The sequence below is a fragment of the Dendropsophus ebraccatus genome, chromosome 1 (assembly GCF_027789765.1).
Source record: "Dendropsophus ebraccatus isolate aDenEbr1 chromosome 1, aDenEbr1.pat, whole genome shotgun sequence".
In the NCBI taxonomy this organism is placed as follows: domain Eukaryota; kingdom Metazoa; phylum Chordata; class Amphibia; order Anura; family Hylidae; genus Dendropsophus; species Dendropsophus ebraccatus.
The window spans coordinates 215,105,337-215,131,917 of NC_091454.1; the positions used below are offsets into that span (position 1 = coordinate 215,105,337).

At 47.2% G+C, this 26,581-nt stretch overlaps 1 protein-coding gene across 5 annotated transcripts; it reads left to right on the forward strand.

Moving 5' to 3' along the window:
* The first annotated feature begins 20 nt into the window (after window positions 1-20).
* On the forward strand, window positions 21-18,106 carry BRME1 (break repair meiotic recombinase recruitment factor 1). Of its 5 annotated transcripts, none has more exons than XM_069948001.1 (7): window positions 21-122; window positions 1,630-1,666; window positions 3,470-3,615; window positions 5,910-6,740; window positions 10,073-10,194; window positions 15,337-15,408; window positions 17,887-18,106. In XM_069948001.1, exons 2-7 carry the CDS (start codon window positions 1,642-1,644, stop codon window positions 17,984-17,986), a joined length of 1,296 nt encoding a protein of 431 aa, XP_069804102.1. In that variant the 5' UTR covers window positions 21-122; window positions 1,630-1,641; the 3' UTR covers window positions 17,987-18,106. The 5 variants fall into 5 exon arrangements, with proteins under 5 accessions (XP_069804102.1, XP_069804109.1, XP_069804087.1 ...); XM_069947986.1 differs by lacking the exon at window positions 21-122 and adding an exon at window positions 187-295; XM_069947994.1 differs by lacking the exon at window positions 21-122 and adding an exon at window positions 187-295 and having other exon boundaries at window positions 5,910-6,716.
* Window positions 18,107-26,581: the final 8,475 nt, after the last annotated feature.

Consider the following 26,581-nt stretch of genomic DNA (forward strand, 5'->3'; position numbering starts at 1 on the left):
TCCCGGCGTTCCTCGCGGCTTCCTGAGCTGAGCGTGTCACGTGATCAGTATGCAGCCGAGGCGGGAAGAGTGTGGCAGCGAGAAGTGGGCGGAGCGGCCATAGTGTGACTGACCTCTGCCAGGTGTAATAATGTATCCTTACTACACAGCCCCATCATTGCCTGCTCTCACAGTACAGAGGGCATGGTGGGAGTTTTAGTTTTCCACAGATATAAAGAATTTGTCTTCCTCAGGACCTGCTACCTATTAGAGGTCTTGGCCCCACATTATGTTGTGGTGGATATGTCAGTATCTGGTGATAATACAGCTGTCGCAGTCATGTGACTATATCTTCCCACGCTAGCTGATCATGTGACCACCATAGAATCGTATCAATGTATGGCGGAGGCCAGTGCGCCTATCACCAGGACCATAGTGACCCTACGTATGCCGGCTGCCGCCTCTTATCCCCATTCACATCCACGACCTCATATACAGCTATATGGGCTGCTATATCTATCACTGATGTGGGGGCACCTAGAGGTCAGACATTGGGGGTGCGCTCTAAGAGCCTCACAAGATATTCTGATGACATCATCGGTCAGTATTCTAAGCATGCTTTGTTCCCAATAGCAATCAGTCCAAGTTCTACCCGGTTAAAGTGGAAGCCGGACAACAAACAATAGTTATACTTCACCAATTCAGATAAATCAGAGGCAGTGATGATGTCATCGGAATCTCAGACAGAGCGATGATGTCATCAGAATATTTCAGAAGTGCCGATGATGTCATTAGAATCTCTTAGAAGGGCCGATGATGTCATCAGAATCTTTCAGAAGCGCCGATGATGTCATCAGAGGGAGCGATGATGTCATCAGAATCTCAGAGGTGGCGATGATGTCATCAGAATCTCTCAGGGAGCGATGATGTCATCAGAATTTCTCAGAGGGAGCGATGATGTCATCAGAATCTCAGGGAGCGATGATGTCATCAGAATCTTTCAGAAGCGCCGATGATGTCATCAGAGTTTCTCAGAGGGAGCGATGATGTCATCAGAATCTCAGAGGTGGCGATGATGTCATCAGAATCTCTCAGGGAGCGATGATGTCATCAGAATTTCTCAGAGGGAGCGATGATGTCATCAGAATCTCTCAGAAGGACCAATGATGTCATAAAAATCTTACACAGAGCCATGATGTCATCAAAATCTCTCAGAAGGTGCAATGATGTCATAAGAATCTCAGACAGAGACATGGCGTCATCAGAATCTCTCAGGAGGGCCAATAATGTCATTAGAAACTCCTAGAAGGAGTCAGAATCTCAGGAGTAATGATGTCATCAGGGTCTCTCAGAAAGAGCGATAATTTCATCATAATCTATCAGTAGTGCAGCCTCAGGCTCAGTTTTAGGGTACAAACACACACAGCGTATACGCAGCAAATACGCAGCAGATTTGATGCTGTTATTTAGATCTAATCTGCTGCGTATTTGCTGCGTATTTGCTGAGTATCGTAGCAGTAAATACGCAGCATATATGCCGTGTGTGTTTGTACCCTTAGGGTCGCTCTGTGCTCGTGTAAAGCAGCCACCCCCTTCCCCTAATATTTTGGGAGATATAAGAGGATGTAACAATATACAATTCTTTTTTAGGTACATGAAGCCATGAAGAGGAAAAGGAAGGCGGCAGGTGAGGAGATTATATATATTACTATATATATTATTATATTATACTGAGTCCAGTCTGTGTGACCCTATCCACCACATTACTCACCCCACCCCCTGCACCCCCTTTACATAGCATTGGGTAATGTATAACAGCGGCGGGGGTGCAGCGATGACATCACATCCTACCTAGATTAGTCTCAAGGGCCATGGCTGGAGAGAGGTTTGTCCGATACCACATACAGCCTGAGGACAGGGGTGGTGCTGTTATCGCAAGAAAGTAGCTGTGTTTTTTCTCTAATCCTGGATAACCCCTTTAACCCAGTATTACACCTACAGGAATAATGGAGCGGGCTCAATAGTTGAGCCTGCTCCATACACTGCGACTACTGCTTGTTATCTGACAACTGCTTTCAGTGGTGAGGATCAGTGAAAACTCAGATTCCAGCCATGTAACCCTCTAAATCAGGGATGGGGAACCATCGGCCCTCCAGCTGTTGCAAAACTACATCTCCCATCATGCCTGGACAGCTAAAGCTTTGGCTGTCCAGGCATGATGGGAATTGTAGTTTTGCAACACCTGGAGGGCTGAAGGTTCCCCATCCCTGCTCTAAACGCTCCCGCCAATAGCAACCACAGCCTGTAGGGGGGTTATATGCTGCCTCATTGTGGCTTTCAGTCACCCCCACAATGCAATCACAGGGTGCTGATCATGGAAGCTAGGAGCCACACCTATGGCTGCCATGATGAGAAAAATAAAAAAATAAATAACTATACAGTGGTGCCTTGGATTACGAGCATAATTGGTTCCGGGACGGCGCTTGTAATCCAAATCCACTCTTAAACCAAAGCAAATTTTCCCATAAGAAGTCATAGAGATGCAGACAATTGGTTCCACACCCCAAAAATAATGATTTATTATTCTGAATAACATGTAAAACAAATGTAACAAACATTCAGAAACAGCAGAATCTGTGATATTATAAGTTACTGTACAGTAATGGAGAGGATGGAAAACACAAGGACTGACAGAAACTGCAGGGAGCATGAAGTAATGAGCAGGACAGATGTGGGCACATGCATGCATCACTCTCTGTCCGGGGATACAGCTATGGAGAGATTACCCCACAGTCCTGTCCCCTGATGTAAGCCCCAGCCTGAAGTGGATCTGCTATGATTTGGAAGGTGAGGGAGACTTCCTGGGTCAGAGTACAGTGCTATAGACCCCGCTATGCAGACCATGCCCCTCCTCCACTCCCCCTCCCACCCAGTACAGGGAGCTCGTAAACCAAAGCAATGCTCTTAAACCAAGTCACAATTTTGAAAAACTGTGAGCTCTTAAACCAAAACGCTCTTAAACCAAGTTACTCTTGAACCAAGGTACCACTGTACTTTATTTCCATCAGGGGAATCGAACCAAAGAAAACAAACTGTTGCTGGTCTCTAGATGGGGTTATTTACCCCTAGACCACAGCTCTAACACAGTCTAGGAGGTTCAACTATATCTGATTGCAGATCAGTCCTCTGCTTGCCGATACTGGCTGACAGCTGAGTGAGCAGGAGGCCGGGCAGCATTGATTATTCATGAAGAAGAGGAAGGAGGAAGCAGTGGTGCGGCACAAATGCTGAGCCACAACCCCTCTTTGACTCTTCATTACAGTAGGAGACCTGAGATTGTACATAATCCACTGCACTGCACTGTACGGACACATTACCAAAAGGCACCATGCTCACTAGGGGACTGCCAGATACAGCACGCTGTCAGCACCTTTAGTAGGGCCCAGGAACTGACGGATTCTCAGGTAATCTGTGTATTTCTACTCTTCAGGTACCAGCTCCACATCCAGGAACACATCAGAAGCTAACGCCGGGTCCCCAGGACCAACCCCACCTGAGCCCAATGTGAAGAATCCGGAACCTGCAGAGAACGGGGTGAAGGGAGAGGAGAGAAAGATGAAAGATCAGGACATGGAGGTGAGTGATGACCCCCAACCCGGACCCTGCCCGGCAAGTGCTGCAGTTTATTATAGAATCTGACTGGGGGTGATAAAGTGACATCCATAGAGCGTGACTCCATCCTCAGATCCCGGATAGGCAGTGTGATGGGTTTATTGTCTGTACCTGACCTTCTCGCTGTATATCACATATATCCTCCCGCCAGCTTTACCAGGACAGTGTTTTTTTGGAGTTATAGTGAGTTTATGTACATGTTGCAGTGAAATGATAGAATCAGGCAAATGATGGAATGAACGATCGAGGAGTCGCCCGGCTCTATGTTTGGCGGCAGAGGCGGACGGGGAGCAGAGCGGCACACCTCCCGGCAGGCATATGGCGGCGGGGGGCGGACGGGAACTCCCAGCAGGCATATGGCGGCGGGGGCGGACGGGAAATCCCAGCAGGCATATGGCGGTGGAGGCGGACGGGGGAGCAGAGCGGCACACCTCCTGGCAGGCATATGGCAGCGGGGGCGGATGGGAACTCCCAGCAGGCATATGGCAGCAGGGGTGGACGGGAACTCCCAGCAGGCATATGGCGGTGGAGGCGGACGGGGGAGCAGAGCGGCACACCTCCCGGCAGGCATATGGCAGCGGGGGTGGACAGGAACTCCCAGCAGGCATATGGCAGCGGGGGTGGACAGGAACTCCCAGCAGGCATATGGCAGCGGGAGGCGGACGGGACCTTCCAGCAGACATATGGCGGCGGACGGGGGAGGAGAGCGGCACACCTCCCAGCAGGCATATGGTAGCAGGGGTGGACGGGAACTCCCAGCAGGCATATGGCGACGGGGGAGCAGAGCGGCACACCTCCTGGCAGGCATATGGCAGCGGGGGTGGACGGTGCTCCCAGCAGGCATATGGCGACGGGGGAGCAGAGCGGCACACCTCCTGGCAGGCATATGGTAGCAGGGGTGGACGGGAACTCCCAGCAGGCATATGGCGACGGGGGAGCAGAGCGGCACACCTCCTGGCAGGCATATGGCAGCGGGGGTGGACGGGAACTCCCAGCAGGCATATGGCGGCAGAGGCGGACGGGGGAGCAGAGCGGCACACCTCCCGGCAGGCATATGGCTGGGGGGTGGATGGGGGTACAGAGCGGCATGCTCCCGGCAGGCATATGGCGTCGGGGAGGAGGGGATCGGAGGCGGATGGGGAGCAGAGCAGCACACCTCCCAGCAGGCATACAGCGGCGGGGGCGGACGGGGAGCAGAGCGGACAGGCCAGGGGAGCAGGGGGCATGTCGCAGGGCGGGGCGGACGGGAAGCAGAGCGGCACACCTCCCAGCAGGCATATGGCGGGGGGGCGGATGGGGGAGCAGAGCGGCACACCTCCCGGCAGGCATATGGCGGGGGGGTGGATGGGGGAGCAGAGCGGCACACCTCCCGGCAGGCATATAGCGGGGGGGTGGATGGGGGAGCAGAGCGGCACACCTCCCGGCAGGCATATGGCGGCGGGGCGGATGGGACCAGAGGCGGATGGGGGAGCAGAGCGGCACACCTCCCGGCAGGCATATGGCTGGGGGGTGGATGGGGGTACAGAGCGGCATGCTCCCGGCAGGCATATGGCGTCGGGGAGGAGAGGACTAGAGGCGGATGGGGAGCAGAGCAGCACACCTCCCAGCAGGCGTACAGCGGCGGGGGCGGACGGGGAGCAGAGCGGACAGGCCAGGGGAGCAGGAGGCATGTCGCAGGGCGGGGCGGACGGGAAGCAGAGCGGCACACCTCCCGGCAGGCATATGGCAGGGCGGTGGACGGGGGAGCAGAGCGGCACACCTCCCGGCAGGCATATGGCGTCGGGGCGGATGGGACCAGAGGCGGATGGGGGAGCAGAGCGGCACACCTCCCGGCAGGCATACGGTGTTGGGGTGGACGCGGAGCAGAGCAGACGGGCCGGGGGAGCAAGAGGCATACCTCCCGGTAGGCGTACAGTGGCAGGAGCGGACAGGGAGCGGAGCAGGAGGCGCGTAGCAGGGGAAACAAGCGGAACGGGGCGCAGAGAGGTGGCAGACGAGGAGCAGAGCGGACAGGCTGGGGGAGCAGAGAGGCGATACGGTAAGCGAATTCTATGTCACAGGGGGAAATGATAGAGGTCATTCCATCATTTCCCTGAAAGGAGTCCGTCACTTGATCAAATCCCCAGGGAAATTATGGAATGGCGCGGTCATTTCTTCATTTACCAGGATTTAATCAAATCCCTTATTCTATCATTTCACTACAACATACATAGTTCCACAATATTCAATATAATCCAAACTTTATTCCTCTATTGTAGGGCCCCGCTGATGTTATACTGAATACGACCCCTCCAGAAGTGTCCTCTCCATTGCCGCTCAGTGCAGTACTCAAAGCTGACCACCAGGGGCATCATCAGGATGTAAATGCAGGAGACAACATAGCTCTGTTAGAGTCATCCGCTAAAGATATTACAGAGCAGGTCAATGGGGGGATCCCAGGTCATCCCCCCTCTATGCTGACTAAAAGCAGCGTTGGTGAGAGATGCCCTCAAGAGACAGACAGCATAACGGAGATCACAGGTATCAATGAGCAAATGAATGGAGACAACCGGATGAGTGAAACCTCTGACTGCCCCCTTGAGGTCATAGAGGGTATAAAGGATGAGGTGAATCACAATGGGGAGGCCGGTGAGATGCTGCTTACTGACACTGGTATAGACACAAATGTCTCGGACTCAAAGGGTGATATACAGATGCCCCAAACCCCAGATCTGCCAGATTTACCACAGACACCCGATATTCCCGAACGTCCCTCCCAGGTACAACCCATTATCTCCCAGACAGTCCTACGAGATTCTCAGAGAATAAATGAGGCTTCCCCCTCACCTGATCATGATCTAAGGTTTAAGGGAAGAGACGCAGTACATCCCCAAGACCCTTCATCACCAGCAGAAGACACCTGGACACCAATGACTGACCAGACTCTTCTGTCCGGAATGAAGATCATGCCGTCACAACAAGCTGATGACCCGGCTGAGGATCCGAGAAGACTGACTAATGGCCTGGAGCTGCCGGACAGCCAGCTGCTCGGAGCCTGGGAGGATACCCTCAGCCAGGGTGGAAAGGTACAAGATGCCAAAACTGAAATGGTAAATCTCTGGTTTATCAATATGGATGGTGTGAACCTGATAGAGTGATATGTGAAATGTATATATTTAAAAGGGATCCTATCTCCTTATAACAGAGTAGCTAATGGATGGGGGCCCAGCCGTCGATCTCCCACCAATCACAGTAATGTTGTTCAGGAATGAGGAACTCAAGAGATCAGGGTAGTGACTCGACCTCCCGTTTTCCCAGATCTGAATCCAATCAATCATCTGTGGCATGTGCTGGAGCAGGGGTGGGAAACCTTGGCTCTCTAGCTGTTGCAATACTACAACTCCCATTATGCATGGACAGCCCAAACTTTAGCTTTAGCTGTCCAGGCATGAGGGGAGTTGTAGTTTTGCAACGGCTGGAGAACCAAGGTTCCCTACTAGAGATGAGCGAACCTCGAGCATGCTCGAGTCTATCCGAATCCGAACGCTGCTGAAGTTGGATAAAGCTCTAAGGCTATGTGGAAAACATGGATATAGTCATTGGCTGTATCCATGTTTTCCAGACAACCTTAGAGCTTTATCCAAGTTCAGCAGCCACCGCTAATCAAATACCGAATGTTCAGGTTCGGATGGGCTCAAGCATGCTCGAGGTTCGCTCATCTCTATTTCCTACCCCTGTGCTGGAGAAACAAGTCCTATCACTGGAGGCATTTAAAGAGAATCTGTCACTAGGTTTATGACGCCTTAAATGAGGGCAGTATAAACTAGTGACAGAAATGCTGAACAGTTCGGTGTATTACTTACATCATTCTGTTCAGCCGTTCTCCTAATATGCAGGAGAATAGGATTTTTGCCGCCTCCCCACCCCCAAGCAGCCGATTGACAGGTGACCGCCTATACACAGCATGAATAGACAACTGCTAACCAGCAGTTAGTGGGTGGAGTTTTCTGCTTCTTATAAATATCCAGGACTACTGAGCTCATGCACATAATGTATAGGACTTCTTAGGCTCCGTTCACATGGAGCAAAACTGCCAATCAGAGGCCCTGGCTATCGGAGGCTCGCGCGCCTCCTCTCTCAGCGCTGAAGAATGAACATGTCAATACTACAGCGCAGAGAGAGGAAGCGCGCGAGCCTCCCATAGACTGTCATTATGACAGGGAGGCTGGCAGGATTCCACAGCGGAGAATTCTGCCAGTTTTGTTCCGTGTGAACAGAGCCTAAGAAGTACTCTATATTATGTTCATGAGCTCAGTAGTCCTGGATATTCATGAGAAGCAGTAAACTCTGCCCATTTTGCCCCATGTGAACGGAGCCTTATTGTCCATGTTATTCAGGAGGAGATCTCTGGATCAGCTGCACAGAACAATGTAAGTGATACATCATACTGTTCAGCTTCTCTGTCACTACCATTCTTAGATAGGCGTCATAAACCTACTGACAAAGTCTAATTAAAGGGAACCTGTCACCCCCTGTGCCGGGGTGAAGGCCGCCCGCTAGAGCCCCGGATACTTACCCCGTCTCGCCAAGTCCTGTTCCTGGAGCCGATCCCGGGACGGAGATATCCCTGTCTGAAGCCCGGCGCGCGTGCTCCAGAGATGAGTCCGGCACCCATAGACAATGATGGCTCAATTCATTCTCTATGGGCATCCGACTCTATGCAGCCGGGCTTCTGACGGGGATATCTCCGTCCCGGGACTTGGCGAGAAGGGGTAAGTATCCAGAGCTCTAGCGGGGGGTCAGGCGGCCTTCACCCCGGCACGGGGGTGACAGGTTCCCTTTAAATACATTGCTTTTGGTCACACATCCCCAGACAGATGTGCGGCCGGTAAATGATGATTTATAGGGCTGCAGAAAACATGATCAGCTGAGGATCAGGCGTTTTCCCGCTCCTCAACTGACCGCTGACACTTATACGCGGAGCGATTATCGTCCTGTGTAAAGGAGCCCATAGTTGTAATGTTATGGCTGATGGTTGTGTGCACAATGGAGCAGAGGAGCGAGTGATAATAACAGTGTAAATCCTTCATTAGATGCCGGATAAGCAGGTTTATTGTCTGTAGAATGATGTTGGGTCACAGACCTGGGCAGTACGGTCTCCATACGTCTTCATGACGCCGTCCTCCAGCAGTATTACCATCACAGAGCTGACATTCTACCTTCTCCGGGCAGATTCTTTACATTTTGTAATGTGACATAAATCCCTCCACAAATAAGGATTCCCTTGTTCTTTATGATCCCTTCCATGTGTTGCCCTAATCTTTATCTTGCATAGTAACATTGTGACTCAGGTTTCAGTGATAGGAGTCGATGGGGATCCATGCATCACTCCCAGGTGGGAAGGCCCTGTTACACAAGACACGATCAATAACCATATAGACTTATATTGTCCTGTGTCACAGGCCCAGCCATCAGCTTTTATACAGGCCTGAGAATCACTGTGCGTTGGTCATCTCCCCGCATGATAGAATATGTGCTGCCGACAGCGAAGGAAGAAGGGGCAACGATCATTCATGTGCCAATGCCCACACAAACACCAAGCCATGTAACAGACTTCATTAATAAACACCTATCCACTACAACGACACTCATATCAGACACCGTTCTGCCCATCGAAAAGGACTCTTAAAGGAGAACTCCAGCGGGGAAATAAATTCTTTCAAATGAACTAATGTCAGAAAGTTATATAGATTTGTAATTTACTTCTATTTAAAAATCTTCAGTCTTCCAGTACTTATCAGCTGCTGTATGTCCTGAAGGAAGTGGTGTATTTCCAGTCTGACACAGTGCTCTCTGCTGCCACCTCTGTCCATGCCAGGAACTGTCCAGAGCGCAGCAGCAAATTCCCATAGAAAACCCCTCCTGCTCTGGACAGTTCCTGACATGGACAGAGGTGGCAGCAGAGAGCACTGCGTCAGATTGGAAAGATTACACCACTTCCTGCAGGACATACAGGAGATTTTTAATAGAAGTAAATTACAAATCTTTATAACTTTCTGGCACCAGTTGATTCGAAAGAATCTTTTTTTTTTTTTGGGGGGGGGGGGGGGACAACCCCTTTAAGATTATCAAGTCCAACCCCCCAACCCCCCCCCCCGCCCACCAACACACACACACATTATTGGAGTCCAACTAAAGGTCCTTTTTCTGCTTATGGTGCATTCGGCTGCCGTATAAGGCTTGCTGACTGTTTTCAGTGACAAATGGCAGAATTGTGAATGCAGCTCTGGTGTATGGCCTTAAGATCAATCAATACGATAGAAGAAATTATATAGATTTACAAAGGGGAGGGGCCTAGAGCGAGTAAAGTATATATACACAATCTGATGTACTGACCATCCAGTATATATGTACTGTCACCATCTCTTTTTTTTTTTTACAGAGAGTTGAGAACCACATCAGTGACCATGTGACCCCGGCGTGGCACAGCGGAGATATCCCAGAGGCCTCCACATGTTCCCCAGGTCTACCAGTGAATGGTGCTCTAGATCAGGAGAGCAGGGGGTGAGTAAGAACTTCTGCCGAAATAAGAGTAAGGGGCCTATTCCACGAAGCGATAAGCGGCCGAATCGGTCCAATTTGGCCGATTATCTCTCCGTGGAATAGAGACAACGGTATCATCGGCTGATTGTTTATTTAGGTTCAAACCTAAAATCATCGGGCACCGGCCGTGCATCTCTACATGGAATAGCAATGCGCTGCGGGCGACCGACGATTTCACAAGCACCATGCTTTACCTACACATGTTGCAGGTATTCTCCTGCGCTCCTTCTTCCTCCCGGTCCCGCGCGCAGCAGCAGCTTAGGTGCGGCCTGTCTTAGCTGACAGACCGCTCAGCCAATCACTGGCTGCAGTAGTCCTGGCTAGTGATTGGCTGAGCGGTCTGTCAGCTAAGACAGGCCGCACCGAAGCTGCTGCTGCGCAGGACCAGGAAGAAGAAGGAGCGCAGGAGAAGCCCTGGAACACGCTTAGGTAATGTATGGTGTTTGAACAAGGGCTGCAAGAATATCGGTAACGATGTCCCTGCAGCCCTCGCTAAACGATTATCGGGCCGTGTAATAGGCCCAGTAAACGAGATCGGTGCTCTTTTACATTATTGATCGGGCCCCCATCAGCCCGTGGAATAGGACCCTAACACACCGCAGAAATAGATAGTGATGGTGCGGTCACACATGACGTCTCTCTTTCTGATCGCTGGCCCTTTTACACGGGTTTCTGCCTCTAATATTCGTCTCATGTAAAAGGACCCTGACTCCCCCCATCTCTCTTCTCCCTGACTGGAGACATTGGGGCACAGACCGGTGATCCCCCTGTCCAGTCGGTCATCGTCGGCCCCCATTGGCCCATTTAAAAGGGTCCTAAGACGTCTCCAAGATTATACTAGGTAAGTAAAGGATATTTTCGTTTTTGCACCAGAGAATATTTGTCTACTAATGTCCGTATATATAAAGGGCCCATACACATAAGATCAATGTTAGCCACTGAATCCTGCAGGCCTAGGTGTACCTTAGTTGTATGGGGGGATCGGGCATGCTACCTATTAATGCCTGATCCTTCTGTTCTCTGACAGCCACTTACTCCCCTCTCCGTACTGAATACACATGTATGCTTACCTGTAGTTGGTGGATGGGAGGAATAGCCCAGTGTTAGGGTACTATTACACAGAACGATAATTGGCCGAATCGGCCCTGCGGATAGTTCCACTTTAAAATAATTTTTTCAAACGATTTATCTCACCTGCCGATAGACTGCGTCCAGCTGACTATACTGCTCTAATGTATACTGGGGCCTCCTGACTTCCCCCTAAGATCAGGCAATAGTGTAGAGATGAAGATCCTTTTAGGCTAAACAATTGTCATATTTTCCTTAATAATAATTTTTGCACTTCTGCCGTTATTATATTGGACTGTCATGTTTGCCCTTGTAACCTGCTCGCTCCTAGTGATTACAGGTCATTGTAAGCGGAGTGCGGTGATAGGTAGATTTCCTGATGCCCAGCCCTATTGTTCTGAAGGGAAGTTAGCCACCGCCTGAGGTGTCTGGCTGTATACTATAGTGCGTTTACACAGAGATTTATCTGACAGATTTTTGAAGCCAAAGCCAGGAATGGATTTAAAAGGAGGATTGATCTCAGTCTTTCCTTTATGATCTGTTCTCTGTTTATAGTCTGTTCCTGGCTTTGGCTTCAAAGATCTGACAGATATATCTCTCTTTGTAAACGCACCATTACTCTCTATTCAGCATACCTGCATGTATGGGGGAGGGGAGCAGGGATTGGGAGAGATTTGATGGCTGAGCCTAAACCTGCCTATATACCTCATCTCCCTTCCTGTCTATACACATGAACGGTCAGACGATAGCTTATCCCTCCAAGAGCAAAAGGGTTGGGTTATGAAAATCCATCGTTCCTGACCCCGATCATCACTGACATCATCTGCCAGTGGAGACTCATACACCTTCAACTTTATGTATAATCTGATTTTATTGGCAACCATGCAAAATAACAGATACATACGAAATCACATGCAATAAACTGCGACCTGCAAGTCGCATGGTGTCAGGTTTTCTATTATGATAAAAGAATACAAATAGCAACAGCTATCAGTTATAGTATAATGCTGCTAGAGGTGCCCAAGGCACCAAGTAGAACCACCAGCAAAAATAACATTGATGGATATGCAGGCTGGAAGAAAAAGGGAAAAGAAAGACAAAAGAAAAGAGAGAAGAAAAAGGGAACAAAGATGAAGAGAAGATCAGAGGGAGAGAGGGGGATGGCAAGGGGAGAAAAATGGCTACCACAGTCAGATAGGCTCGCCAACCCCAGAAACCCAGAATCTCCGGATGTCAGAAGTTAGCGGATAAGAGCAAGGAACTCCTCTGAATCCATGAACAAGCGCCAAGGAAACCATATTTTCTCAAATTTGTCAGATCGATCATGGGCCTCAGCCACTAATTCTTCCATTCTGCCAAGGTCTCTAAGCTCACTCATCCATTCTGCCAGGGTAGGTACAAGGGGAGTTTTCCAGTGCCGGTGGATGACCATGCGGGCAGCAGTCATGAAGTGTCGCAAGAGTCCCTTTTTGGACTTAGAGAGGGAACCCGGTAGTTTAGACAACAAAGTCAATTGGGGAGAGTTGACGACGGTCTGTCCAGAATACGCATTGTAGATTCCCAAGACTTTGTCCCAGAAGTCACGGATCCCCGGGCAAGCCCACCAGATGTGTAACATATCGCCAGCCTCCGTCAGGCACCGCCAGCAGTGGTCAGAGGCCTCGGGGAACATTTTATGCAAGGTGACCGGGCAGTAATACCACCTCGAGATAATTTTGTAGTTCTTTTCCTTAGCTTTAGCAGCCATAGAAATGCCGTGGGTTAGTTCGCATATCTTCTGGACAGACTGTGAGTCAAAAGAGGTGTTGAGGTCTGCTTCCCATTTATCAAAGAAGGAATCTCTGTCAGGGTTAGCGGTACTGACCAAGATCTGATAGATAACCGATATACAATGCGGAATGGCAGATGTGGAGACAACTAGGTTGTCGAAGTCAGTGAGAGCTGGGGTGTAAGTGTCCAGTGGGAAGAGGGCCCTAACGAAAGAGACCAACTGATTATGTTCCAGCCAGGACAGCCGACCCCTTGTAGACTGGGCTTGAAGAGAAGCCAAGGAAGAAACTGTCCTGCCCGTCATGCAATCACGTATTCTGGGACAGGCAGATCGGTCCCATAGCAGGAACGTGTGTGTCTGCCATCCGGGCTGGAATTTCCCCATCTATCCCAGACACAGAGCGTATGAGACATCAGAAAAGGGAGACTTGGGAAAACCTGACGGTCCTCAGGAAGTATCCAGGGGAGGACAGAGGGGCTAACCGGGCACAGGGAAAACATCAGGTCCACCCATCTCTTCAGGCCTCTGCTGTGTACCCAGTCCAGGACCCCACGCAGAACCGCCGCCTCATGATAAGAACGCAAATCAGGGAGACCCATGCCACCCAGGGATCTGGACTGTGTGAGATTCGAGTATTTGATCCGTGGTCTGCTCTTGCCCCAGATAAATTTTGAGATAGCACGGCGCAGGGTCCTGAAAAAGGCCACAGGCACGACAATAGGTACAGTCTGGAAGATGTACAGCAGTTTTGGAAGGACATCCATTTTTACAATAGCCATCCGCCCAAACCAGGAAGCTGGTTTCAAGAAGTAAGAGGTCATTTCTGATAAAACCCTATTCAGCAGGGGAGTATAATTCAAGGCAAAGAGAGAGCTAAGCGCGGAAGGGACTCTAACACCTAGATATACAATAGAGTCTGTATGCCACTGAAAAGGAAAGGAGGCCCTGACCACACCAAATGTCTCCTGTGGGATTGAAATGTTGAGACCCTCAGTTTTGGACAGGTTCACCTTAAAATTACTAAGGTCGCCAAACCGCTGAAATTCCTGGAGAATGGAGGGAAGGGAAGTGATAGGAGAGGATATATATAGAAGCAGGTCATCCGCATAGAGTGCCAATTTGTGGTGGTCCTGTCCAAATACTGCCCCCTGGATTGTAGGATTTCGCCGTAGGGCCACAGCCAGGTGTTCCATTGTGAGAATATAAAGCATGGGAGACAAGGGACAACCCTGGCGTGTACCATTGTGAATCGCAAATGACACCTTCAACTTTAGTATAATGTCTTTATTTAGGAGATCCTTAAGCTGACCAGACACGTATGGAAACTGTTGGGCAAACACCATGACAATATCGGCAGAAATCCAACATGCTTTCCTTTTCTTGGCCAAAATCTGCTATTAAAGGGGAACGCCAGCAAAAATCTTTTTCTTTCAAATCAACTGGTACCAGAAAGTTATACAGATTTGTAATTTACTTCTATTTAAAAAACGTCTAGTCTTCCAGTACTTATCAGCTGTTGTACGTCCTGCAGGAAGTGGTATATTCTTTCCACTCTGACACAGTGCTCTCTGCTGCCACCTCTGTCCATGTCAGGAACTGTCCAGAGCAGGAGAGGTTTTCTATGGGGATTTGCTACTACTCTGGACAGTTCCTGACATGGACAGAGGTAGCAGCAGAGAGCACTGTGTCAAAGTGGAAAGAAAACAACATTTGATGCAGGGCATACAGCAGCTGATAAGTACTAGGAGACTTGAGATTTTTATATAGAAGTTAATTATAAATCTATAGAACTTTCTGGCACCAGTTGATTTGAAAGAAAAAGATTTTCGCTGGATAATCCCCTTAAGAAGTAGTCTGTAGACTGCCATACACATTAGGTAATCATTAGGTTCTGCGATCACATATCTAATGTCTATGGGCAGCTTTATAGTCAGAAGACACCTGGGCTCCTCTTTGTGATATGTCATGAACGCTCAGCCGGTGCCCCCCCAGGTGTCTGTTCAGGTGTAGACGGCCCACCTCAATAGCGTCTGTATAGTCTGCGGCTAATCCTTCTCATTGTCCCTCCTAGCAGGGGTGAGGGCTCCAGGATTTATTAGACTCTTGTCTCCTGTCTTATTGTAACCTCTCTGGGTGTAATTGTGGGGGAGTAAAGTCTCATCCAGTAACCTGATGAATCTGAAGAGAACAAATGTATTTTACAGCAGCAGTGTCCTATATAACCTATAGATTGTATATATATATTCTTGTTTTATTCTGTACAGACCCCAGCAAAGGAGAACTGAAGACGCTTCCTCTACTGTACAAGGTCTCATCATGGAGCTGTCTAATATCAAGTGAGACGTGACTATGTGCGCACTGGCGGAGGATGTGTGTACTTCTATAACATAACCAGGGCTGTGTCCAGTCTCCGCTAGTCATGTTACTATAGATATGAGCCAGGGGTGTTACTACCACTGTAGCAGCCATAGCGGCTGCAATAGGGCCCACCACATCAAGAGGCCCCATTGTCTGCTCTTGCAATAGGCTGAGCCCCCTGAGCTGTCATCATTTGGAGCACTAGGTGGCCAAGCAGGCCTCCAGGGTTCTGCACATGTCCCTTTAACGGCAAGCACTCCTGACTAGACTTGACAGCTTAGTGGTCAGTCGGGAAGAGAGGGGGGCCCAATCCAAAGTTTGCTATGGGGCCCTGCCCCTGATATGAGCAGAACTGGTGTAGCCATCATTGCTGTGTGGTGGGGGTATTCTATAAAATAGGATTTCGTTTCAGACTAAATTTAATCAAAGCGCAATGAACAGTTAATCCTAAAACGGTCATCTATGTATACAAAGAATAATACAGAAAGCATTCAGTCATCTACAACTACTATAATACTGCCCCTATATACAGGAATATAACTACTATAATACTGCTCCTATATACAAGAATATAACTACTATAATACTGCTCCTATATACAGGAATATAACTACTATAATACTGCTCCCTATATACAAGAATATAAATACTATAATACTGCTCCTATATACAAGAATATAACTACTATAATACTGCTCCTATATACAAGAATATAACTACTATAATACTGCTCCCTATATACAAGAATATAACTACTATAATACTGCTTCTATATACAGGAATATAACTACTATAAAACTGCTCCTATATACAAGAATATAACTACTATAATACTGCCCCCTATATACAAGAATATAACTACTATAATACTGCTCCTATATACAGGAATATAACTACTATAATACTGCCCCTGTGTACAAGAATATAACTACTATAATACTGCTCCTATATACAGGAATATAACTAATATAATACTGCCCCCTATATACAAGAATATAACTACTATAATACTGCCCCCTATATACAGGAATATAACTACTATAATACTGCTCCTATATACAGGAATATAACTACTATAATACTGCTTCTATATACAGGAATATAACTACTATAAAACTGCTCCTATATACAAGAATATAACTACTATAATACTGCCCCCTATATACAAGAATATAACTACTATAATACTGCTCCTATATACAGGAATATAACTACTATAATACTGCCCCTGTGTACAAGAATATAACTACTATAATACTGCTCCTATATACAGGAATATAACTAATATAATACTGCCCCCTATATACAAGAATATAACTACTATAATACTGCTCCTATATACAAGAATATAACTACTATAATACTGCTCCTATATACAAGACTATTACTACTATAATACTACTCCTATATACAAGAATATAACTACTATAATACTGCTCCTATATACAGGACTATAACTACTATAATACTGCTCCTATATACAAGAATATAACTACTATAATACTGCTCCCTATATACAGGAATATAACTATAATACTGCTCCTATATACAAGAATATAACTACTATAATACTGCTCCTATATACAAGAATATAACTGCTATAATACTGCTCCCTATATACAAGAATATAACTACTATAATACTGCTCCTATATACAAGAATATAACTACCATAATACTGCTCCTATATACAAGAATATAACTACTATAATACTGCTCCTATATACAGGAATATAACTACTATAATACTGCTCCTATATACAGGAATATAACTACTATAATACTGCTCCTATATACAAGAATATAACTACTATAATACTGCCCCCTATAAACAGGAATATAACTATAATACTGCTCCTATATACAAGAATATAACTACTATAATACTGCTCCTATGTACAGGAATATAACTACTATAATACTGCTCCTATATACAAGAATATAACTACTATAATACTGCTCCTATATACAAGAATATAACTACTATAATACTGCTCCTATATACAAGAATATAACTACTATAATACTGCTCCTATATACAAGAATATAACTACTATAATACTGCCCCTATATACAGGAATATAACTACTATAATACTGCTCCTATATACAAGAATATAACTACTATAATACTGCTCCTATATACAAGAATATAACTACTATAATACTGCTCCTATATACAAGAATATACCTACTATAATACTGCCCCTATATACAAGAATATAACTACTATAATACTGCCCCTATATACAGGAATATAACTACTATAATACTGCTCCTATATACAGAAATATAACTACTATAATACTGCTCCTATATACAAGAATATAACTACTATAATACTGCCCCTGTATAGCAGAATATAATGAAGTCTATATAGGTGGAGTACACCCCCCCTTTTTCCTGTAAGATGACATGTATGTAGCGTGTGATAACTATTGGTTCCTCTCTCTTGTAGTCGTCTCATTATGAGCACCTATCGAGAACTCCGGCAGAAGAGAGTGCGACACGTGCCAGGACGAGGGTCCGGGAAGGAGAGGAGGCGCCGGGAGATGTGACCCCAGGGATGACTTGTACTTTTTTATATTTTTGTATTGTATCCTGTCCTCTGCACCCTATACATGTATACATAGTTACAGCCCACGCCTCTGTACAGGACGCTTTCTTACATTGTATATGGCGGCTTTTTATGTATTTGTTTGTATTGTTACATTTCATCTGTCATAAAATGTTACATCCAAAAGGAGGAGGCGACTTATTTTTTTTCTCACATTTCCCTGAGCACAAAGGACAAGTGTCGGGAGAACGGTTACCCGTCAGCATGTGGCGCAAAAAAAACTTGATAAATTGGGTATCACGACCCGCAGAATAAAGGTAACATTAATAATTGATGGTAAAATAAATGAGGCCTTAAAGGGGTAGTTCACCCCATTTTTTCCCTTTTAAATCAACTGGTGCCAGAAAGTGCCAGAGATTTGTAATTTACTTCTATCAAAAAAAACTCAAATCTTCCAGTACTTATCAGCTGCTGTATGTCCTGCAAGAAGTTGTGTAAACTCTCCAATCTGACACAGTGCTCTCTGCTGCCACCTCTGTTCATGTCAGGAACTGTCCAGAGCATTACCAAATCCCCAAAGACAACCTCTGCTGCTCTGGACAGTTCCTGACATGGACAGAGGTGGCAGCAGAGATCACTGTGTCAGACTGGAGAGTTTACACAACTTCTTGCAGGACATACAGCAGCTGATAACTACTGGAAGATTTGAGATTTTTTAATAGAAGTAATTTACAAATCTCTGGCACTTTCCGACACCAGTTGATTTGAACAGGAAATTTTTTTTTTTGGAAAACAACCCCTTTAAGAAGGAAATAATGTTCAGGCGGCATCGCAGTGATGTCATCATACCCATCGGCACTGTGATGCTGACAGCACTGCCACAGACCTGCAGCCAGAGCAGCACCACTTGTAGTGGGTTTTCCTTTTCTTCTTTGCAGGGGCAGAGGGAACACAAAGGGGACATGACGTCTGTGTAGGGGCACCGAGTGGGCATGTGAGGGGACTAAGGGGCACTTTGTGTGTTGAGGCCATTAAAGGGATAGTTTATCCAAAAAAAATTATTTCAAGTCAACTGGTCCCAGATTAAAAAAAATCCAGTACTTATCAGCTGCTGTATGTCCTGCAGGTGTATTCTTTCCAGTCTGACACAGTGCTCTCTGCTGCCATCTCTGTCCATGTCAGGAACTGTCCAGAGCAGCAGCAAAACCAATGGTTTAGGGCTAGGATGGGGAACTTTTGGCCCTTCAGCTGTTGCAAAACTACAATTCCCATCATGCCTGGACAGCCTTTGGCTGTCCAGGCATGATGCGGATTGTAGTTTTGCAACAGCTGGAGGGCCAAAGGTTCTTCAGCGCAAATATTTTTCTTTCAAATCAACTGGTGTAAGAAAGTTGTAATTTACTTCTGTTTAAAAAAAAACCAAAAACTTGTCTTCCAGTACTTATCAGCTGCTGTATGTCCTGCAGGAAATGGTGTATTCTTCCCGGTCTGACACAGTGTTCGCTGCTGCCACCTCTGTCCAGAACAGCAGCAAATCCCCATAGAAAACCTATTCTGCTCTTCAGACTGGAGAGAATATCACTTCCTGCAGGAAATAGAGCAGCTGATAAGTACTGGAAGACCTGATATTTTTTGATAGAAGTAAATTACAAATCTCTGGCACTTTCTGACACCAGGGGCATGGGGGGGGGGCTACTGTAGCCAGACATTGGAGGGAGATTTATCAAACATGGTGTAAAGTGAAACTGGCCCAGTTGCCCCTAGCAACCAATCAGATTCCACCTTTCATTTTCCAAAGAGTCTGTGAGGAATGGAAGGTGGAATCTGATTGGTTGCCGGGGGCGACTGAGCCAGTGTCACTTTACACCATGTTTGATAATCCTGTGTATATCGCCCTGTGTCCTGTCTACCTTTCTGTTCTGTGGTGATGTCAATTAAAGGGGTACTCCAACTACTATTAAAGGGATTATCCAGGATTAGAAAAAAAAAACAACAACTATTGATGTGGCTATTTATTCGAAAAACAACGCCACATCTGTCCTCAGGTTGTGTGTGGTATTACAACTCTGCTCTATTCATATCAATGGAACTGAGCTGCAATACCGCAAACAACCTGAGGACAGGGGTGGGGCTGTTTTTACAATAGCCAAGTTTTCTTTCTCTAATCCTGTACAACCCCTTTAAAGGGGCCCCCCACCAACCCTGAGCTTGAATATGTAGGGGAAAAACCCTTCAACACTGCAGTTCTGTCATGCCCAGAGGTGATGGCAGATATGTCGGAATACCCCTTTACCCTCAGTCCGTGCTATCACTTCTACTGATGCTGTGGAAGACGAGTTATGTTCAGTGAATACATTAAAGGGGAACTGTCCTTGGAGGTGGAGTTCCGCTTTAAATGTGAACTAGATCATAACAGTCCCCTCAGGTCTATTACATTATATTAGGGGTAGGGAACCTTGGCTCTCCAGCCGTGGCAAAACTACAACTCCCATCATGCCTGGACAGCCAAAGCGTTAGCTTTGGCTGTCCAGGCATGATGGGAGTTGTAGTTTTGCAACGGCTGGAGAGCCAAGGTTCCCTACCCCTGCTGATTATATTATCAATACAGTTTATGTGTCAGGTTAATGGTAACACTGACCCTGATGCACAGCCCATGCCCAGCTCTACATGGCGGTATAGTAGTACACATAGCAGGGTATCACCAGTGCCTGTATCACTTTACAGCATTGCTGAAAAGCCTCTTGAGGTGTTACTGTATATAATACATATTATTACTCTTATATACGTGTATAACAATGTACCACACAGCAGACAGGAGGAGTCAGTAATGGAAACGCTTTATTTCACACATAACAGTACAAGGAGCGGGCACTGCCCCCCACATAGTGCCAACCTTACATCTCCACACACAAGAACATGGATACAGCTACTAATAACATAAATAGCAACAACAACAACGATATAAAGTGCAAAGTATAACTCAGAACTGCTTGATGCCCAGTGATGCCACACCCCATACCATCTGGGATCCTGGAGGTAGATGGGTATAGAGAGGTAGAAGAGTCAAGATCCCTGCCTGGTGCCAACCCCTGGCTGCTTCTGCCACCTGGAGGTAGAGTGCTATACAGAGGAGTCCCAGGGCATGGTAGCCATGTGGTGCCATCTACTTGCCCTTCTTGCCGTCATGGTTCTTGCTGGTGGTATGGTACACAGAGGTGTAAGTGTCCCTGGTAAGGGGGCAGAATCTCCGGGTATGGGCCCTTTCCCCAGTGGCCCCACACTGGGGGCAGGTGTAGCTGCTCAGGATAGGGCACACTACTTTGCCAGTATTGTCCTTCAAGCTGTGGGCACTGTAGATGCCAGGGGCCTCCCCATTGTGCTTGCAGAAGGAGCATGGTGAGAAGTCACGGTGGCAGCGTTGGGGCACCAGAGCCTCAGGGCATCTCTTCTCGACTTTCCTTTGGGAATCTTGCTGACTTGGTGGCACAGTTTCTTGCTGGCTTAGTGGCACAGTATCTTGCTGGCTTGGTGGCACAGTATGTTGTTGGCTTGGTGGCAAAGTATCTTGCTGGCAGGATGGCACACTATCTTGCTGGCACAGTGGCACAATATCTTGCTGGCTCAGTGGCACAGTATCTTGCTGGCTGAGTGGCACAGTATCTTGCTGGCTGGGTGGCACAGCTTGCTGGCTCTGTGGCACAGTATCTTGCTGGCTGGGTGGCACAGATTTCTGGCTTGGTGGCATAATATCTTGCTGGATGGCTGGCACAGTACCTTGCTGGCTTAGTGGCACAGTATCTTGCTGGCTTGGTGGCACAGTATCTTGCTGGCTTGGTGGCACAGTATCTTGCTGGCATGGTGGCACAGTATCTTGCTGGCTCTGAGACACAGCTTGCTGGCTTGGTGGCATATCTTGCTGGCTGGGTGGCACAGTATCTTGCTGGCTTGGTGGCATATCTTGCTGGCTGGGTGGCACAGTATCTTGCTGGCTTGGTGGCATATCTTGCTGGCTGGGTGGCACAGTATCTTGCTGGCTTGGTGGCATATCTTGCTGGCTGGGTGACACAGTGTCTTGCTGGCTCGGTGGCACAATATCGTGCTTGCTGGGTGGCACAGTATCTTGCTGGCTTGGTGGCACAATATTTTGCTGGCTGGTTGACACAGTGTCTTGCTGTGTGAGTGGCACAGTGTCTTGGCTTAGTGGCACAGGATTTTGCTGGCTTGGTGGCATAATATCTTGCTGGCTTGGTGGCACAGGATCTTGCTGGCTTGGTGGCACAGGATCTTGCTGGCTTGGTGGCACAGGATCCTGCTGGCTTGGTGGCATAATATCTTGCTGGCTTGGTGGCACAGTGCTAGGATCTGGTGTCTCCTCTTGGCTACTGGCATCTTCTGCCACCTGGTTGGCTTCCCTGGCTCCTCTGGCGATGGCATTGAGGCCCAGGTAGTCTCTCCACATGTTGAATGCCATGCTGTGCACTGGTGTCTGTAGTAGGGGGACATCAGATGTCTTATAAGTACACCCTGAGCTCCTGCCCCCTCCTCACCCCCCCACCCCACCACCCTCCCCGACCAGGAGGGACCTGAGGACTGTTAACCCTACAGCTGCCAGCTCTCAGTCACCTTATGAGAACAAAGTGATTGAGGTTTTTCCTCATTCCCTCAATACACTAGAAACTATTGCTGCCACCTCTGGGGATCCCATAGCATTATACAGAACATAGTACCAGTGTGGGCAGAGCTGGTGGCACCGTACCTTACCTGATGATGGCACAACTGCGAATCAAGTCCGGCTGAACTGCAGTACCGCGATGTGGCCACGAGATGGCAGCAGAGCTCTGTGATGATGTGGATACTAAGTTACTGTTGTTTTCCGTTCCACTTCCGAATTGTAGACAGACGGGCGGCGCGCAGGGTCAGTCTGGGGCCACCGGCAGAATGGGGCGGATGGGGGACCTGCTGGGACTTGCAGTGCCTGGTTAGGACTTTCTATGTGCTTCATGCAGGCTTAGCTTTCTGGGCAGAACTACCAGTCTTCTATTAATTGTACACTATTAGTTCTATTAAATTGATTATATTATCTAATAATTAAGTCTTCCACGTGACAACTAGGGGATCTTTTCCCCTAATACACACTATATACAACAGGGAATAAAAGTTTGTTTAGCCCTATATTTCCTAATTGGTAATTATTCCCAACATGTTTCCCCCTTATGGTGGGCTTCATCAGGGGTTATCTGACACCATTGGGGTTACAGTCTGGAAGCTGCAGGTGAAAATAAAACAGGTACCCAAATAATGTATTCTACACAACTATTTCCTAGCTACACCCTGGTCCTGATATTTGTGTACTAGCTGCTGTGGCTGAGGAAACTCTCCAAATGTCTGTATTGGGGTTTTGTCAGTCTAACATATAACTTGTCAATTTGTCTGTTACACAGTCTTTCAGCATACATTGTGGTATTCGGGGTGTGCAAGGGTTAATCCATTCCTCTTTACTGCCACCACTGGTGAGCTAGACCTAGAAAGAAGGCAGGAGACATTGGTCACATGACCTTCCTTCCCCTCAGGGCTCAGCTAGAAGAGTATTTTGAGGGATTTGTCTATCTTTTTCTTAGGGCCCTATTCCATGGGACGATTATCGTTCGCGTGTTTTTAGGCGGTTTTATACCGGTCAATGCTGGGGGGACAATCATCCTACAACCTGTTCCTGCCCTAAGAGGGAGAATCATCTAGTCAAAAGAGGGAAGTAGCTGAGCAAGGACTCTTCTGCAGTCTTCACTCTGTGGGCCTCTGGCTGGAGTTGCTGTGTAACCTACATGGCACATATGTCTGTATCTTGCCCCTGCTGACTGTAGTGCATATACCTGAGAAGACTTGTGACATGGTGACAGGTATGACATGTCACAGTTGATGTCTTACTTGCTGTGATCATGATTTGTAAGTCACACAGAACTACCTCTAGCCTGAAGCCCACAAAGAAGGTAGTGATAGCAGAAGAGTCCTTGCTCAGCTATTTCACTCCTTTGACTTGACAGTTCTTCTACTTGGTGCAGGAACAGGATATTAGACCTGATCGCCTTCTCAGTGTGGACTGGAGACAGTTTTGGACCTTCTGGAGCACCACACAGTGCCACCATCACCGCAACCGACCCAAAGCTGGCGCAGGTTAGACATAACAGCAGGCTTTAGCTAGAAACATGGAGACTAAACTCGGCCTCAACTTTTCATGTCACATCACCTAACAGGACAGAATTGCAGGTTACAGTGATTGGTTCTAACTCTCAGAGCACTCTTTTAACATAAGCTGATTTGGGGGAATGTCATGTGACCAATGTTCCCTGCATCACTAGTTTCTAGTGACCAGTTCCCTAGTTCACCAGGGGTGGTAGTAAAGAGCTATTTACTACCACAGTGTAGTGTGTGTGTGTGGGAAGGGGGGGGGGGGGGTCAACATCAGTAATTCAAAGAGTATAATCATTCAAATAATAATTATTATTATTGCTATTCCTTTTATTATTATTATTATTATTATTATTATTATTATTAGCATTATTATTGCTATTATTCTTATTATTACTAATATTATTTGCATTATTATTGCTATTTTTATTATTACTACTATTATTTTTTATTACAAAGTGTTTATTTGGAAGCATGCCCACCGAACAGAACACCAGGACATGCAGCTGGCATTCTTTGTAGCCTGCCATCGTTGTCACGTACCTTCACTGTCTGTTGCAGAGCAGCTGCATGCAGGACATGGAGACCGTCACTTGCCGCCAACTCTGATGTTCCCTTCCGCAGGCGTCACTTGTAAATGTGCAGCCAAGGCATCAAGAGGCCTGCTGCCATTCCTATTGTCCCCTACTGCCAGATGTAGAGCTGCACACAGTCTACTGTTATCCTGTCCCATGCCGACATACCATACGCTGTCCCTGCTGTGCTGTACAAGTGTGCTGTAGTGAGCTCCCCCTGGTGGCCGGAAGCCACCATACCGTACTCTCTGTCTCTGTTGTGCTGTACGAGTGTGCTGTGGTGATCTCCCATTGGTGGCTGAAAGCCAACATACCGAGCACTCTGTCCCTGCTGTGCTGTATGAGTTTGCTGCAGTGAGCTCCCCCTGGTGGCTGGAAGCTGCCATACCATACGCTGTGAATTCTTCTTCATGGAAAAATAAGACATCCTCTGAAAATAAGACCTAGCACAAAAAATAATATAAGACAGAGTCTTATTTTCAGGAAACACTGTATTATTATTATTATTATTATTATTATTATTATCATTATTATTATTATAGTTTGCTGTTTGCCGTTGCCCACATCTAGCAGCAGAAGAGTCATGGTGACGCAGCAGCTTTTCTGACGCATTAGAAGCATCTGATACCATTGTCTTTGCACCTTATTAATCCTGTTCCTCTTCATGCAGATGAGAGCTGGGTGCCAGGAGGATGACATCAGCCGTGGATGAGTGGAAACGTGTTTCGGCACGACCCATGCAGCTTATAATTGCCGATTGTGGTGTCTTGTGCTTCATACGTTGCTGAGCGTATGAGGCCGTCAGAGGGCCTCTGTATGTAAGCAGTGTTCACGCCCTTTGTCATACTTTATAATGGGCCTTCCTCCCATCACAGATATGGCCGCCAATCCTGACAAGTAGACATATTGGGGGAGATTTATCAAACATGCTGTAAAGTGAAACTGGCTCAGTTGCCCCTAGCAACCAATCAGATTCCACCTTTCATTTTCCAAAGAGTCTGTGAGGAATAAAAGGTGGAATCTGATTGGTTGCTAGGGGCAACTGGGCCTGTTTCACTTTACACCATGTGTGATAACTCTCCCCCATTGTTCTGCCTTCATACTGGGCCCGAAGAGTCCATGGGGATGATCAGATGGAGAATTGTCCTAGTTTGTCTACTTTTGAATGTCTCCCCACATGTGGGTGTGGTCACATGACAGTGGGTGTGTCCAGACAGGACAGTAGTGTGGAGTAGCACACTGTGGGCGTGGCTCAATGAGCTGTGATCTCTATTTCTGGCACGTTGCGAAAGCAAGGAAACCTCAGATTTTCCCGCTTGTTTCTCTTGGCTGGTGTGATCGGCTGGAACTATTCATCAGAAATAGGAAACACAGACGTCAGGAGACTATGAGTACAGGGAGTGCCAGCGCTGCGGGAGGGGGAGGCACCGCCAGAGCCTGAGAATACAAAGCTCTCCAGCTGGGCACCCAGCTCTGGCATCACATGGAAACTCACTATCTATCCTCATACACTACAGTACATGGGGGCACAGAGCTGGCTTACCCAGGAGCCACCTCACTACCCCTCCCCCATCCTCAGGATTTACCCAGGTCTCTGCATAGGTGCCCCACTTAGGATATATATATGGTGTATATTATATGTGTGATGTGTCCATCTATACACAAGGATAATGATAAATCTATCTATTTTATCTATCTATCTATCTATCTATCTTCTATCTATCTATCTATCTATCTATCTATCTATCTATCTTCTATCTATCTATCTATCTATCTATCTATCTCCTATCTATCTATCTATCTATCTATCTATCTATCTATCTATCTATCTATCTATC

What these genes read in the sequence shown, in the direction of transcription:
- BRME1 (XM_069947986.1), top strand. Translation starts at nt 269, where the DNA reads ATGTTGTGGTGGATATGTCAGTATCTG. An exon ending in GAGGAAAAGGAAGGCGGCAG is followed by an intron (nt 1,667 to 3,469) that starts GTGAGGAGATTA and finishes TCTACTCTTCAG; the next exon opens with GTACCAGCTCCACATCCAGG. An exon ending in CTAGATCAGGAGAGCAGGGG is followed by an intron (nt 10,195 to 15,336) that starts GTGAGTAAGAAC and finishes TATTCTGTACAG; the next exon opens with ACCCCAGCAAAGGAGAACTG.